The sequence below is a fragment of the Acomys minous genome, assembly GCF_964271855.1.
Source record: "Acomys minous genome assembly, chromosome: 12".
In the NCBI taxonomy this organism is placed as follows: domain Eukaryota; kingdom Metazoa; phylum Chordata; class Mammalia; order Rodentia; family Muridae; genus Acomys; species Acomys minous.
This window is the reverse complement of record NC_140493.1, coordinates 92,797,953-92,813,803: the sequence shown is the minus strand read 5'-3', so window position 1 is coordinate 92,813,803 and position 15,851 is coordinate 92,797,953. Positions and strand designations below refer to the sequence as shown.

At 48.8% G+C, this 15,851-nt stretch overlaps 1 protein-coding gene across 1 annotated transcript in view; it reads right to left on the bottom strand.

Annotated features, from left to right (window-relative positions):
* Positions 1 to 401: 401 nt before the first annotated feature.
* ODAD4 (outer dynein arm docking complex subunit 4) overlaps positions 402 to 15,851 on the bottom strand; it is a 29,832-nt gene continuing 14,382 nt past the window's right edge. The window contains exons 8-12 of the mRNA XM_084748808.1: positions 12,624 to 12,710; positions 9,120 to 9,316; positions 6,165 to 6,265; positions 4,828 to 4,912; positions 402 to 990 (exon numbers count right to left, since the gene is read on the bottom strand). Of these exons, the coding sequence (XP_084604934.1) occupies positions 650 to 990; positions 4,828 to 4,912; positions 6,165 to 6,265; positions 9,120 to 9,316; positions 12,624 to 12,710 (811 nt within the window). The 3' untranslated portion in view covers positions 402 to 649. The remainder of the gene's footprint in view (positions 991 to 4,827; positions 4,913 to 6,164; positions 6,266 to 9,119; positions 9,317 to 12,623; positions 12,711 to 15,851) is intronic.

Here is a 15,851-nt window from a genome sequence, read left to right as displayed (position 1 = left end):
CTGGAATAGCTTTGTAGTCCAGGCTGGCCTCGAACTTGCAGTGATCCACCTGCCTCTGCCTCCCGAGTGCTGGGATTAAAGGTGTGCGCCACCACAGCCTGGCTTTCGGGCTTTTCCTCTCTTTCTTAGAGCATTCTGGGCTTTCTGGAGATTACCTGTCTCTCATTTCATTTTTTCTTTTCTTTTTTCTTCTTCTTTCTCTTCTCTCTCTCTCTCTCTCTTTTTTTTTTTTTAGGTTTTTCGAGACAGGGTTTCTCTGTGTAGCCTTGGCTGTCCTGGACTCACTTTTGTAGACCAGGCTGGCCTCGAACTCATAGCGATCAGTCCTGCCTCTGCCTCCCGAGTGCTGGGATTAAAGGCGTGCGCCACCACTGCCCGGCTTCACCTCTTTCATTTCTTTCACTCATCCCCACTGAAAACGAGGGGAGGAAAGGGAGCACAACACCTCACTCAGGACTTGTAAAAGTTAAAGACCTATATTTAATGGGGAAACGGGCACACAGAGTGACCTCTAGGAGGAGTCGGTCTCTCAGGGTTGGTTTTTTTTTTTTTTTTAAATATTTTATTTTTTTCTATCAAAAGCATCCCGCCTGGGAACACTGTTCTCCTGAACCTAATGCTACTAAGCCAGTGCTCATCCGTTCCCGTTTCATTCTTTTACTTCCTCCTTCTCTTGTGCTGCTTCTGCTGCTTTCTTCTCTTGCTTTGGATCCTTTAGGCTTAAATTCTCTGAGAATGTGTGGTCGGACTCTTCTGAGAGCTGGCTGTAAGTTTCCCTACTGTCTCCCAGAAGTTTTCGGCTGAGTCCTGAAGAGCTCTTCCTGTCTTCTTCCTCCGTCCTCTGCTTTGACCCTTCATCATCCGTGGTGTCTCTCTCACTCTCCCCTGGGTCCCTTTCCCACTGTTTCACCACTTTCTCCGGTTCGTCCTGAGCCCGTCTGCTTTCCTTCTGCATTGGCCCCAGCGACTCCATCAGTGAAGTGGCCTCCTCTGAGAAACAGAACAGAGTGGGGCCGGATGAGAGTCTAAGGCAATGATGAAGGTCTGTGCCTCCCAGAGCAAAACCCCGAGAGCGGCTGCTGTCACGAGCTCCTGCATGTGGTGTGACAGCACAGGCTTCCCAAAGGAGAAAGCTGGTCACTCACTCCTCAGGGCCTGAAGCCAGCCCTGCTCTGCTGCACGTACCATACCACTCGGTTATCATGGAATTGCACAGGAGCCTGAGCCTGACCCAAAGGGTATCACAGCACCATCTCCCTCCAAGCAAGCGCAAAGCCAGAACTGAACCCCAGATCATCTGATCCAAAAGTACACACTTTTTTCCCTACAAGAAATGGCACAGGGGCTGGGCGTGGTGGCGCACGCCTTTAATCCCAGCACTCGTAATCCCAGCACTCGGGAGGCAGAGGCGGGCAGATCACTGTGAGTTCGAGGCCAGCCTGGTCTACAAAGTGAGTCCAGGACAGCCAAGGTTACACAGAGAAACCCTGTCTCGGAAGAAAAAAAATAAAGAAAGAAAGAGAAAAAGAAAAAGAAAAAGAAAAAAGAAAGAAATGGCACAGGGAATGGAGAGATGGCTCGGAGGTTAAGAGCACTGGCTGCTTTACCAAAGGTCTTGAGTTCAATTCCCAGCAACCACATGGTGGCTCATAACCATCTATAATAAGACCTAGTACCCTCTTCTGGCAGGCAGGCATACATGCAGACAGAGTGCTGTATGAATAATAATTAAATGTGCTTGTTTCTGGTCCATACCACATGAGCAGCCACTGCCACCGGGTCCTGCTATTTCGTACCACACTGCTCCCACAACCACACCTTTCCTAGTGTGATGCAAAAGGCATCCTTCCTCTCTTAACAAAAATAGCATAGGTGTTGAGAAGTGACCCGGGTTTTTTTCTCTCTCCAGTGTCCCCATCCTGCCACCATTGTATTTGTCCCTGGGGAGCAGTCAACGTTGAGTTCTCTTGTAGACCTGCGAGCAGGCTGTAGGTAAAAGAAGCTGCTGGAGGGCTGCCGTCTTATGATCCCTGCCCCTTGCCTCTGATCATTGCAGAAAAGTCACCATCACCTCCTGGGTACCCTTTAGGCTCTTCTTCCTGGAAGCTGCTCTTGCGGAAGCCAGCAGTAGAGGCATAACAGGTTCATGGCCATCCCGAGGTAAAAAGATAAACAATGCTGCCCTCTGCTGTCCAGAGAAGGAAGTGCCCCCATGAACGGCTGAAAAAAAATCTTTCCCCAGCATGTGGGAGTCCCGAAGGAAGGGAGGCTGCCTCTCTGCTATCTTTGTCTGTTTTTTTGTTTCATTTGTCTTTTAAGATTTATTTATTGGGGCTGGAGAGTTGGCTCAGAGGTTAAGAGCACTCACTGCTCTCCCAGATATCCTGAGTTCAATTTCCAGCAACCACGTGGTGGCTCACAACCATCTATAATGTGATCTGATGCCCTCTTCTGTCCTGCACTGTATACATAATAAATAAGTTAATTAATTAATTAATTAATTAATTAATTAATCTTTAAAAAAGATGTATTAAAAAAATAAAAATAAAAATAAAAAAGATGTGTTTATTACGTATACAGTGTTTTGCCTGCATGTAACGCCTGCACCCCAGAAAAGGGCACCAAATCTCATTATAGATGGTTGTGAGCCACCATGTGGTTGCTGGGAATTGAACTCAGGACCTTTGGATGAGCAGCCAGTGCTCTTATTCTCTGAGCCATCTCTCCAGTCCACTCCAGTGGTTTTTTTTTTTTTTTTAACTTTTCCATAAGATCTACAATCAGAGGTTCAACCTCTCTTTGAGGGAATGGCCTACTACGTGGCAGGCAGTGAATTAGAAAGGGGCTTGGTGTGCTGGGGAGACGGTTCAGCAGACAAGTCCTCATTACTGAGGGGTGGAGGCACACGCCTGTCAAGCCAGGCTCTGGGAGGTAGAGGCTAACGGGTCAAGAGTTGATGGCCATTCTCAGCTACAGAGTAAATCTGAGGCCAGCCTTGGATACATGAGATACTGCCTCAAACAAACCAGAACAAAACACGTGGACGGTTGTGGGGTCCTGCCTGTAAATCCCAGCCCTGGGGTGGGGGTGGGGTCTTGAAGCAGGTGAGCCCTGCAGCAAATGTGACTAGCCAGACAGGCTCCAATCAGTGGTCAGCCTCCGTTTTCCACATATAGGTATAGCACCACGCTTGCGTACTACATACATGTGCGGCGGGGGTGGGAGCTGTCATCTTGCTGCTCTGCTGTGGGAGTCATGGGGACTAGAGAGAACTTAACCTTGACTTTTGGGGGGCTTAATCTAGGAATCCACCCTGGGCTCTGTCCTTCTGGACCCCACCTGCTGCATCATGGCTGAGGTCAGGGTCCTACAGAGGGAGGCAGACAAAGGCTGTTTGTCACCAAAACCAGTAGGGAATCACGTTTGAGGCCTGGGACTGGAAAAGCTAAATGGCAGGACTGGAAAAGCACTGTGGATTTCTTTCTTTTCTTTTTATCATCATCATCATCATCATGATCAGTTTTCTCCTTTTTGGTTTTTCTTTGTGTGTGTGTGTGTGTGCTTTTTTTTTTTTTTTTTTTTTTTTTTTTTTGCTTTTTCAAGGCAGGGTCTCTCTGTATAGCCTTGGCTGTCCTGGACTCACTTTGTAGACCAGGCTGGCCTTGAACTCACAGCGATCCACCTGCCTCTGCCTTTTTTGGTTTTTCAAGACAGGGTCTCTCTATGTAGCCTTGGCTGTGCTGAACTCACTTTGTAGACCAGGCTGGCCTCGAACTCACAGCGATCCGCCTGTCTCTGCCTCCCGAGTGCTGGGACTAAAGGCGTGCGCCACCACGCCCGGCCAGCACTGTAGATTTCTAAGTCCTCTGCCTGAGTGGCCTCCTTAGGAACAAGCAAGGGCTCGGGCAGTGTTCCTGGGAGGAGGGCAGTAATGCCTACCACGCTGGGCAGACAGCAAGGCACCGAAAGGAGACTAGCTGCCACTCTTCTGAAACCAGCTCTTCTGGCCTTGCCCATAATTGAACTTTCCCTCAGACCTTCCCTGTGGGCAAGCAGAGCCTGAAGGGTCGAAGACCCCTTTGCTTCCCCCCCCATCCCCCCAACCCCCCCCCCATCCCCCAGGAGGTTGAGAGCAAGAATGGAGCTGCTAAACAACGCCAAGGTCCCCGATGAGTTAACACCAGATAGCCCAGCTGGGAGAGCACTTAGCATATGACCTGGGGGTCACTTGTCTCACTCAGCCTCACATCTAGTACAAGGACAGAAGGAGAGGGGCCAGCATGTCACCCTGCACCTGACTAGCAGTAGTGGCCCTGGCGGCGGTCCTGCTGGAAATGGTCCCCCTCCCTCCTCCTCCACCTCTCACCTGGAAAACCTGCTGGGCTTCTTTGGGAACTAGAGGCAGACCATTTCCTCACAGGACCTGTGAGGTTCTCCCTCCCTGACTCCCCAGAGTCCCAGGCCCTAAGCCTGTGTGTTCACACAGCTATGCTGCAGCCTTCGCCTGTAGAACCCAGTGCTGGCCACTCTGTTGCCTTCCTGCTGGTCTGTGGGCTCCTGCAGCAGAGCTTCTGTCCTTCTGAGACCCGTGGCAAGTGCTTGGTAAGTAATGAAGACAGAACAGAATGGAGTCACAGGGCAGCCGGGCTGGCTGGGGACAAAGGCAGGCCCAGGTGAATCGAATCCTGGCCCAGGGCAGGAGTCAACAGCTGCTGGCAACCAAGTGACCATACTCAGAAGGCAGTGCCAACCTGGCCTTGGGAGGGACTGGCAAGTGTGGCAGGGTACCTGAGGGGGAAGGGAGGGGACAGGGATGCCGTCACTCACGTTTCTCCGCCTTTTCCTTGAGGATCTCCCTGTAGTTAGTTTTCTTAAGTTCTTCAATGATGCCCTTATTGGCGTCATCTAAGGCCTGTGGAAGGCAGAGGAGCTGGTGAGCTTTATTTGATTTTATTTTTATTTTATTTTATGCAGGGTCTCTCACTGTCTATGCCTGGCTGACCTCAAATTCCCGATCCTCTGGCTTCTACTTTCCAAGTGCTGTGATTACAAGCATGCCCCCACCAGCCCAGGCTGGTTGGTTTGCTCTGAAACAGGGTCTCACTATGTAGTCCAAGCTGCTCTCAAAATCATGGTCATCCTGCAGCTCACAAGCTGCCCCAGATGGGATTGCAAGTGTCCCTGACACCCTGCTTTCTGTCAGACCTTGAAGAGGTTCCATCTTTGTCATAATAGTCTCAGAGGCTGGCACTGGGCACAGCATCTGCAGCCTTAGGATGTGTGTATTGGTGAGCACAGTGCCTCTCTCTCTCTCTCTCTTTTTTTTTTTTTTTTAAGATTTATTTATTACATATACATATAAGCCTGCAGGCCAGAAGAGGGCATTAGATCTCATTATAGATGGTTGTGAGCCACCATGTGGTTGCTGGGAATTGAACTCAGGACCTCTGGAAGAGCAGCCAGTGCTCTTAACCGCTGAGCCACCTCTCCAGCCCCCACAGCTCCTCTTTCATGACATGGTTCTAGGTTCTGCCCTGGTAGCTTCCATGTCTGGAGATGGCTGTGCAGGAGGGGTGAGGGGGTGGCGGTGTCTCAGACCTGGTCCCACAAGGAGCCACCGCGGATCAACAAGTGAAACGACAGCCCAGCCTTCAGGGTAACCTCAGCCCTGCCTCTGGGCTAGCCTTGAGCCCTGCCTCTTGGGAGATCGGGGGCCTCTCACTCTGAATTTCATCAAGCTTCTTGTGGGCCAGGACCCACAGCCAGCTGTGCACGGACTCAGCCGCTGCACACTAATTGGGCTCGGAAAATACTTGTGCTTGCCAGGCGGTGGTGGCGCATGCCTTTAATCCCAGCACTCGGGAGGCAGAGGCAGGCGGATCGCTGTGAGTTCGAGGCCAGCCTGGTCTACAAAGTGAGTCCAGGACAGCCAAGGCGACAAAGAGAAACCCTGTTTCAAACAAACAAAAGAACCATTTGATCAAACTGCTGTACAGATGACCAGTGGTGGCAAAGGTCACAGCAGCCAGTGCCCTGCCAGCATGTGTGCTGTGGCAGGTGGGTGATAAGCAGCGGGGGAAGGCCAAAGGGAGTTGAGCGCCCCAGCCACCCACCCACAACGCACACCCCCCCACCCCCGAGCCCAGCAGGTGACAAAGGCTCACACTGATGATGGCCTGCTGTGCCTCGTTGTTGTGGACCAGCTTGGCTCGCTCCAGGGCCTTCTCAAAGTTATTCACAGCTGACTCAAAGTCCCTCAGCTTCACTGGAGAGCAGGGGGAAAAGGGCAGAGGGCAAACTGAGACACTTTGTACAGCTTGACAAAGCCTCCCAGGACCCATTAGAAGTCTGCGTCTGCTGCAATCAGCCCCATGTTCCTAGTCAGTACAGAACTAAGGACCAGGATACAGGGGCCCAAACTGTAGCTCCCTGGCCCCTCACAGGTCCCAGAGGATAGAAAGAGTACACAGGACAGACATGTATCTCCAGGGTGGGGAGTGTAACCCCATCTGGAAATGGTTCTGGAGAGGCAATCCACACTTTTTAGGTAGTTTTAAAGTTTTCTGAAGACACTGCGTAGGGTAGGGCTGGGCACATGGCGCAATTGGTAGAGCTATCATCTATGAAGGACCCCCCCCCCCAGCACTGCATAAACTGAGGGTGGTGGTATTTTTTCTTAAATACAAACAAAACAAAATGGGGGAGATAAAGAGATGACTTAGTGGAGGGGCTGGAGAGAAGGCTCAGAGGTTAAGGGCACTGACTGTTCTTCCAGAAGACCTAGGTTCAATTCCCAGCAATCACATGGCAGCTCTCAATTGTCTGTAACTCCAAGATCTGACACCCTCACACAGACATGCAGGCAAAATACCAATACACATTAAAGAGGGAGAGAGGGAGAAATAGAGAGGGAGGGAGGGAGGGGGGAGGGAGAGAGAGAGAGAGAGAGAGAGAAAGAGAGAGAGAGAGAGAGAGAGAGACAGCGCTTGCTTAGTGAGTAAAGGCACTTGCTGTGCAATATGAAAACCTAAGTTCAAATCCTCAGTGCCCATGTAAAAGCCAGGCTATATATGCCTGTAGCTCCAACACTGGAAGGCAGATACAGGTAGATCCAAGGAGTTCATTCATCAGACAACTGAACTGAAATAGAGAGATGCTGAGAGGAAGTGTTAGCATACTGCCTGCCACTAGGTGTACTCCGCCGCCCCCCCACCAAGCCAGGATATAAAAAAGGGCAAACCAACCAGGAGCAGTAGTGCATGTCTGAAATCCCAGCACTCCGGAGGCAGAGGCAGATGAATCTCTGTGAGTTGGAGGACAGCCTAGTCTACAAACACAAGTCCAGGATAGCCAGGGCTGTTACACAAAGAAGCCCTGTCTCGAAAAACCTAAAAGAAGGAGGAGGAGGAGGAGGAGGAGGAGGAGGAGGAGGAGGAGGAGGAGAAGGAGAAGAAGAAGAACAAGAACAAGAACAAGAAGAACAAGAAGAAAAAGAAAGAAGAAGAAGAAGAAGAAGAAGAAGAAGAAGAAGAAGAGGAGGAGCTCTGTTTATTTGGTGTGTGGAGAGACGGCTCAGCAGAGATGCACACTGCCAGTAGGACAACAAAAGCAACAGTAACCACTGGCCCAGAAAGATATACCTGCTGCTACAATAGCGGCAGCAAAGTTTTGGAAATAACCAACCTTTTTTTTTTGGTGGGGGGAGGGGGATGGGGTGGGTAGTTAAGGTCCCAATCTACAAGATGGAATCTATCATTAATGGGGCCAGGAATCTGTGGCCAGGCAGGTTGTAAGACCCTAGGAGAGACCCCACTGCTGTCGTTCTGCTAAATGAACATAGCATGCCACTGACTCCTCATGATTCAGCACGTCTTGCAACTTTCAGCAGAGACACTTCCTCTTGCAGCAAATTAGTTAGCAGAGAGACCCACAGCTAGTCAACGCACAGAGAACTACCCGCTACAGAGTGCCCATCCTAAAGGGGATGTCTATGTCCTCCCAGGTCTCAGGGATCTCCTCAGAGGACGGAACACAAAGATTGTGAGAGCCAGATAGATAACTTCAAGAAAACAGCGTCTTCTAAATACAACAGGGTAGCTGCAATCTAAACTCAAAACAGTTAGGGCAGCATGTTTAGACTTGGACGAGGCCAGGGATCCCAGCACTCAGGGAGGCAGAGGCAGGCAGCTCACTGTAAGTTCAAGTTCAAGACCAGCCTGGTCTACAAAGTGAGTCCAGAACCTGCCAAGGCTACATAGAGAAACCCTGTATGGAAAAAACAACAACAACAAACAAACAAACAAACAAAAAACAAATAACAAAAAGCAAAACAAAGGGCTGGGTGGTGGTAGGACATACCTTTAATCCCAGCACTTGGGAGGACGAGGTAGGCAGATCTCTGTGAGTTCCAGGCCAGCCTGGTCTACAGAGTGAGTTCCAGAACAGCCAAGGCTACACAGAGAAACCCTGTCTAGGAAAACAAAAACAAAAACAAAAACAGAAAAACAAATATAACAGCAACAACAAAAAACAACCAAAAAAAAAAAAAAACCACCTAAAAAACAAAAAGCAAGCAAATAGAGAAGCAAACAAACAAAAAAACAAAAATTGGAGCGGCTTGTCCTTGTTCTCAAAACTGAGGTAAGAATGGAAATGCAGGGGGCTGGAGAGATGGCTCAGGGGTTAAGAGCACTGTCTATTCTTCCAAAGGTCCTGAGTTCAATTCCCAGCAACCACATGGTGGCTCACAACCATCTATAATGTGATCTGACGCCCTCTTCTCACCTGCAGGCATACAGGTATATAAGAATACTGTATAAGTAAATAAAAATTTTTAAAAATTAAAAAAAGAATGGAAATGCAAGCAAGGCACAGTGGCGCACGCCTTTAATCCCAGCACTCGGGAGGCAGAGGCAGGCGGATCTCTGTGAGTTCGAGGCCAGCCTGGCCTACAAAGTGAGTCCAAGACAGCCAAGGCTAACACAGAGAAACCCTGTCTTGAAAAAACAAACAAACAAAAGAATGGAAACGCAGAGATAATAGGCTCCGCCCTTGGGACTCTGATCCTCAGGCCTAACTCTAGGAGAACAAAAGGTAGGATGGGATCTCTGAGCCCATACCTTGGGCCTGTGCCACCAGGACGCTGGCATTCAGCTGCCACTCGAGGTCCCCTTCCTCTTCGGCATACTGTTGAGACTTTTCACCGTAACTCTGGGCCTGCCATGCCTGGTCCAGCTCCAAGTAGCAGCGGCCAATTTCATGGAAGAGCCAGGTCTTCTCCAGGGTGGTTTTGGCTAGAGGGATCTTCTCCTCCCACCTGGGGAAAAGAAGAGCCGGGTCAGCCGCAGCCGACCCTGGCTTCCCGTGGGTGCAGAATGAAACTCGTTCTTCCAATTTGGTCCTGAGTGGAATTCGTCAGTCCTAACATATTTCCGAGCTGCCAAAGCTATTTTGGTAATCTCTACGGAATCAAATTCGGCATGACCACTGAAAAGAATGTTTTAAAAAAGCACCTGAGGGCTGGGGGTATTGCTCGGCATGCATGAGACCTTAGACTAATCCCAGCACCACAAAACCCAAAACCCAAACGGTAAGAAAACAACCAAAGCAGCCGGGCATGGTGGCACACGTCTTTAGTCCCAGCACTCGGGAGGCAGAGGCAGGCGGATCGCTGTGAGTTCAAGGCCAGCCTGGTCTACAAAGCGAGTCCAGGACAGCTGGGGCTACACCGAGAAACCCTGTCTCAAAAAACCAAAAACAAACAAAAACAAAACAGAACAAAAAAAAGAAATACTAGTCGTGTGGTAGCTCACCCCTATAATCGCAGTACTTGAGGCTACCTCAGCTACCAGGTGAGTTCAAGACCAGCATGGGTTGCAGAGAGACAGTCTGTCTCAAAAACGTGGCATGTTTGGAAGACTGCTCATCTAGCAGGCAGAAGCCCTGTGCACAGCCTCAAACCACAGAGAACAGGAAGTAGTGACACACAACTGATAATCGAAGCAAGAGGGTCAAAAGTTCAAGGTCATCCTTCACTACGTAGAGAATTTGAGGCCAGCTTGGGCTACCTGAGTTTTTTTTTTTTTTTTTTTTTTTTTTTTTTTTTTTTTTGGACAGGGTTTCTCTGTGTAGCCTTGGCTGTCCTAGACTCGCTTTGTAGACCAGGCTGGCCTCAAACTCACAGAGATCCACCTATCTCTGCCTCCCAAGTGCTCGGATTAAAGTCGTGCGCCACCACACCTGGCCTGCTATCTAAGACTTCGATCACCAAAAGTAATTCGTTAATTAAACAAATAAAATAGTTAAACAAAGATAAATATTTGGGTGGTGGTTCTAACTTTTCCCTTCTACTTTTCTTTTCCAAATTAGGAAACAATAAGCATGGTTTTGTTTTGTTTTGTTTTGTTTGAGACGGGGTTTCTCTGTGTAGCCTTGGCTGTCCTGGACTCCCTTTGTAGATCAGGCTGACCTCGAACTCATGGAGACCCACCTGCCTGTGGCGAGTGCTGGGAAGCATGTATTTCTTGTGACACACTTTATTACAAGATGACACAGAGGGTGGGTAGGCTCTCATACTCCTCTTTCCGCACTTACACACCAAATCATGTCATCTGGAAGGATGCTTGGTGAACAAGCGTCAGACGCCTAAAGGGCACCGCCTCTCCAGAAGGGATTGACTGCACCCAAGGAGCTGGCTCTCTGGGTCTGGGCTGCCTCTGAGGCTCCCTAGGGCCGTGTCCACCTACCTCACTGAGCAGATAACCGACCAGTCACACGGAGTCACGGAAGGGCCTCTAAGGATGCCACAAAGGTTGCCTGGTCTACCAGTTCTAAGACTAAGTCACCTAGAAATGAGTTCCCAGCTGGTGAGATGGCTCCATGCGAAGGAACTTGCCACACAAGCCTGGTGAGCTGAGCCTGATCCTAGAACTAGTGTAAATATGGAAAGAGGAATCTGACTCCACAAAGGTCTCCTCTGACCACCACATGTACTTAGCAGGACACTCCTGTCTGCCACGCATTCTCACACCGTGCATACAGCACACACACACACACACACACACACACACTACTAATAATTAACAAACCCTTTTTTCAAAGTGAGTTCTTGAGGGACTGGAGAGATGGCTCAGTGGTTAAGGGCACTGACTGCTCTTCCACAGGACCCAGGTTCAAATCCCAGTAACCACATGGCGGCTCACAACTGTCCCTGACTCCAAGAACTGACACTCTCACATAGACATACATGCAGGCAAAACACCAATGCACAGAAAATAAAGGTGAGCCATTTTTTTTCAAAAGTGAGTTCTTGAATCCTGGCCTTCACCTTAGAATTAGAAATTTCCTGGGGCAAGACCAAGTAATTATTTTTTAATTTTAAATTTTATTTATTTTTGTTACGTGTGTGTGTGTGTGTGTGTGTGTGTGTGTGTGTGTGTGTGTGTAGGTGCCATGGCTTGATGTGGAGCCAAGAGGACAATTTGCAAAAGCTGGTTCTTTCCTTCCATCATGTGGGGTCCAGGGATCAAACCCGAGTTGTTTGGTTTTTTTTTGTTTTTGGTTGTTTTGTTTTGTTTTTGTTTTTTCGAGACAGGGTTTCTCTGTGTAGCCTTGGCTGTCCTGGACTCACTTTGTAGACTAGGCTGGCCTTGAACTCACAACGATCTGCCAGCCTCTGCCTCCCGAGTGCTGGGATTAAAGGCATGCGCCGCCACCGCCTGGCTCAAACCCAAGTTGTTAAGCTTGGTGGGAGGCCCCTTTTACCTTCTGAGCTAGGTCATCGGCCCGTGGCCAAGTAATTCTCATGCCTGAGGAGAACTCTGGGTGCTTCTGAGTGCTTGGGAATAAATGCTGGTTCTCTTCCACTGACTTATTTAAATGAGAAAACCCAAAGCTTTCAAGTGGTTAGTCAGGGCCTGGAGAGATGGCTCAGAGGTTAAGAGCCCTGGCTGCTCTTCCAGAGGACCCAGGTTCAATTCCCAGGACCCACATGTCAGCTAACATCTATCCCTGGTCCCAGGGGATCCGATGACCTCTTCTGGCCTTCCTGGGCACCAGGCACATGTGCACAGACAAGCATGCAAGCAAAACACCTATATGCCTGAGTTAATTTAAAGTGGCTGATCAGTTCAGGGAGGTGGCTCAGTGGTTGGGAAAAAAAGGACTTGTTGGGGTTGACAGGTCCTAACATAGTGGTTGAGCACTGGTGTCGCATTTGCCAAGCCTTGAGTTTGATCCCCAGTGCCAAAGAATAGGGCATCAATTGTCACCCAACAGAACCAAGAGTCTAGATTGTTTGGGCTTTCCCCCCCCCCCCTTTCTTTTCTTTCCTCCTTCCCTCTGTCCCTCCCTCCCTCCCTTCCCTCCTCCTCCTCCTCCTCCTTCTGAGATAAGATTTTTTGCTATGTAACTCTATCTGGCCCAGAACTTTTGGCAATTCTCCTCCTCAGCCTCCTCAGAGTAAGTAGGATTATTGGCATGAACCGCCATACTCAGTTCTAAGATCAGTTCATTTATTAATAAATGCCTCTTTGTCTGGCTTTATGTCCCCAGACTGGAATCCCAGTGTGTTTAGGAGGGAAGTCCAAGTTCTGGGGTGCAGAAGGGACAATCTTTTTACTCACGTGTCAATGGCTTGCTGGAATTTCCCAACTCTGGCAAACACTCTGCCAATATTGTCAAGGGCTCTGGATTTTGCATCTGGGATGTCACTGTGGAAAAGCAGCGGAAGCAGCCATGACATAGAAATCAGATGTTACTGTGGAAAAGGCAAACACTGGGGCTCCGGTTCCAAGGATTCAGGGTTCCAAGTGGAAACTGTCCAGGTTGACAAGGTGGCATCATACCCGCCCACCTGTGCCCTCAGCCTGAGAGCATCATCAGTGTCCTTCCGGGGTCGACAGCTAACAAGGAGGTCCCTTTGGTCCTAACAATTTTCCTTCTAGAATTTCCCTCAAGATACGGTAACAAGAACATCAGTTAAAATGTTTATTTTAGAAATAACGTATTAGGGGCGACCTAACAGTGGCAATTAGTAGGTATGAAAAAAATGTTTATGATGTCTGAAGTGGAAAAAGTTGGGGACTGGGGGTGTAGTTCAGTCATACAGGGCTTGCTTAGCATGGGCAAGACCCAGCAGCAGAGGGGAAACTATATCTATGTGGACCTATGCTGCTGGCTTTGAAGATACACAAGGAGCATAGGAGCTATGAAATACATATATGTGCATGCTTTTATGTGCACTCATGTACACTTACACACACACACACACACACACACACACACACACACAGAGAGAGAGAGAGAGAGAGAGAGAGAGAAGACAGAAAGAGAACACTTAGCCAACAGGTTTAGGAGAAGAGAGAGAGAACACTTAGCCAAGAAAAGTAGGAAAGTAGGCCCCAGGTTTAGGAAAAGACAGTCTCAAAGGAATAGGCAGAGTGCTAGAGGTGGATGCCCAGCACCACTTTTGGGACTCCATTGGCCTTCACGCACCTCCTGCCCCTTCTGTGCACCCCTGAGCCACGTGCATACAATCACATAGACGCACATACATACACAAATATATATATAAAAAAAAACCCCACTTACTCTCAGCATCAAAGGGAAAATGAAAACTTAGCTTAAAGGTCTTAATTAGCAGCCAATCCGTGGTGGCGCATCCCTTTAATCCCAGCACTCGGGAGGCAGAGGCAGGTGGATCTCTGTGAGTTCAAGGCCAGTCTGGTCTACAAAGTGAGTCCAGGAGACAGCCAGGGCTACATAGAGAAACCCTGTCTCAAAAAACAAAAACAAAAACAAAACTGGCCAGGTCCTCATTGAATAAAATAGAACAAATAGAATAATTAATTCCAGTAAACTGAACAAAGTGAGTATATATCTAGAAAGCAGTTCAAGAAAACACAGATAGGGGCTGGAGAGATGGCTCAGAGGTTAGGAGCACTGTCCGCTCTTCCAGAGGTCCTGAGTTCAATTCCCAGCAACCACATGGTGGCTCACAGCCATCTATTACCCTCTTCTGGTGTGCGGGTGTACATGCAGGCAAAGCACTGTATACATAATAAATAGATAAATAAATCTTTTAAAAAACACAGATAAGCAAGGGGAGAGAGAGAGAGAGAGAATATGGAAGAAGATAGAGGATAGAAAAGAATGGAGGAAGATGAAGGAGGAGGAAGATGAAGGAGGATGGAGGAAGATGAAGGGGGATTTAGGAAGATACAGGAGGAAGAAGGAAGAGGATGGAGGAAGATGGAAGGGAACAGAGGAGGACAGCCATTTCCAAATTACTCTCTTTATAAGGCTGAGATACAGAAACATAATAATAGAAAAATAAGATTGGCTAAAATCAGGTTACTTCCTGTTAGCTTTTTCCTATAAGGACTGAGATAGAGAGAGACTTTATTATCTTGCCAATTAAAACTGGCCCATTTGAGGCCGGGCGGGGTAGTGCACACATTTAATCCCAGCACTCCGGAGGCAGAGGCAGGTGGATCGCTGAGTTCAAGGCCAGCTTGGTCTACAAAAGTGATTCCAGGACAGCCAGGACTGTTACACAGAAAAAACTTGTCTCGAAAAACCTTTAAAACAAGACAAATAAACAAAACACCACCAGGTGGTGGTGGCTCACGCCTTTAATCCCAGCACTTGGGAGGCAGAGGCAGGAGGATCTCTGTGAGTTCCAGCCCAGCCTGGTCTACAAAGAGAGTACAGGACAGGCAGGGCTCTGTCCCTGTCTCAAACAAACAAACAAACAAACAAACAAAACCAAAACAAAATAAAAAATAAAAAATAAAACTGGCCCATTTAGGAGGGAGGGTGGGAACAGGAGGAGAGGAGGGAGGTGGCTACAGTTGGGATGTAAAATGAATACATAAATAAATAAAAATTTAAAAACTGGCCCACTTATGAAACATGGCAGTTATCTCTGTAATGCCCTTTTTCTCTGGCCAACTGTACACCATGGTTTCAGCTCAGTAGTAATATGTAAGTTAGCATGAGTGACTCCATTTTGACTTGTAACATCCCTCAGTTGCAGATCTGCTCCAATAGCACATCCCTCTTTCCCACCTCACACTGGCTTCTCCACGTCTTCCTTTCAGCACCCTTCTGGGAGACCAGAGCCAGGAATGGTGGAACATGGCAGCGGTTCCGACCTACCCAGTAGGCTGCAACAGAAAGATCACTTGAGCCAGGAGTTTGAGGCCAGTCTGAGCTACACAGCAAGACTGTCACTTTCAAACAAAAACACCTTGTCACAGTGGCTCCCACGTGTAATCCTAGTACTCAAAAGGCTGAGGCAGAAGGATCAAGACTTAGCTTGAGTTCAAGGCTTAGCTTCGGCTACATTATGAATTTGAGGTTAGCCTGGGCTACACGAGACCCTGTCTCAAAAACAATACCAAGCAAAGTGAAACAAAAGAACACGACCCCTTTGCTTTCTCTCTAGATGCCCTGGAGACTGGACCCCGCTCTGGCGCTTCAAAGCAGCCCAGCTAGCACGGCTAGAAGGTCACTCCATCGACAGAATTTAACCCAGTGGCACGAACAACAGCCAAGTCCAAGTAAGACTCCCCAGAGGTAGCTGCTTGCACTCTGACCTCAGACCTTCCCACCTCTTCCTGGATAAGGGAAGCGCAGCCCCATTGCTCGCTCACTCCCCCACCGAGTTGTTGATAGTGTTGATAGCCTCCTGGGCTTTCTGAATTCCAACTTCAAATTTCAAATTCCCGGCTGGTCGGGTCTCAGTTTGTAGCCTCGATGACGGAACACCAAGGCAAACCCAAAGTCGCCCGTGGTGTACAGGGTCTCAGCCTTCTGTGAGATCTCCTGGCATAGGAGACCACGGGGTC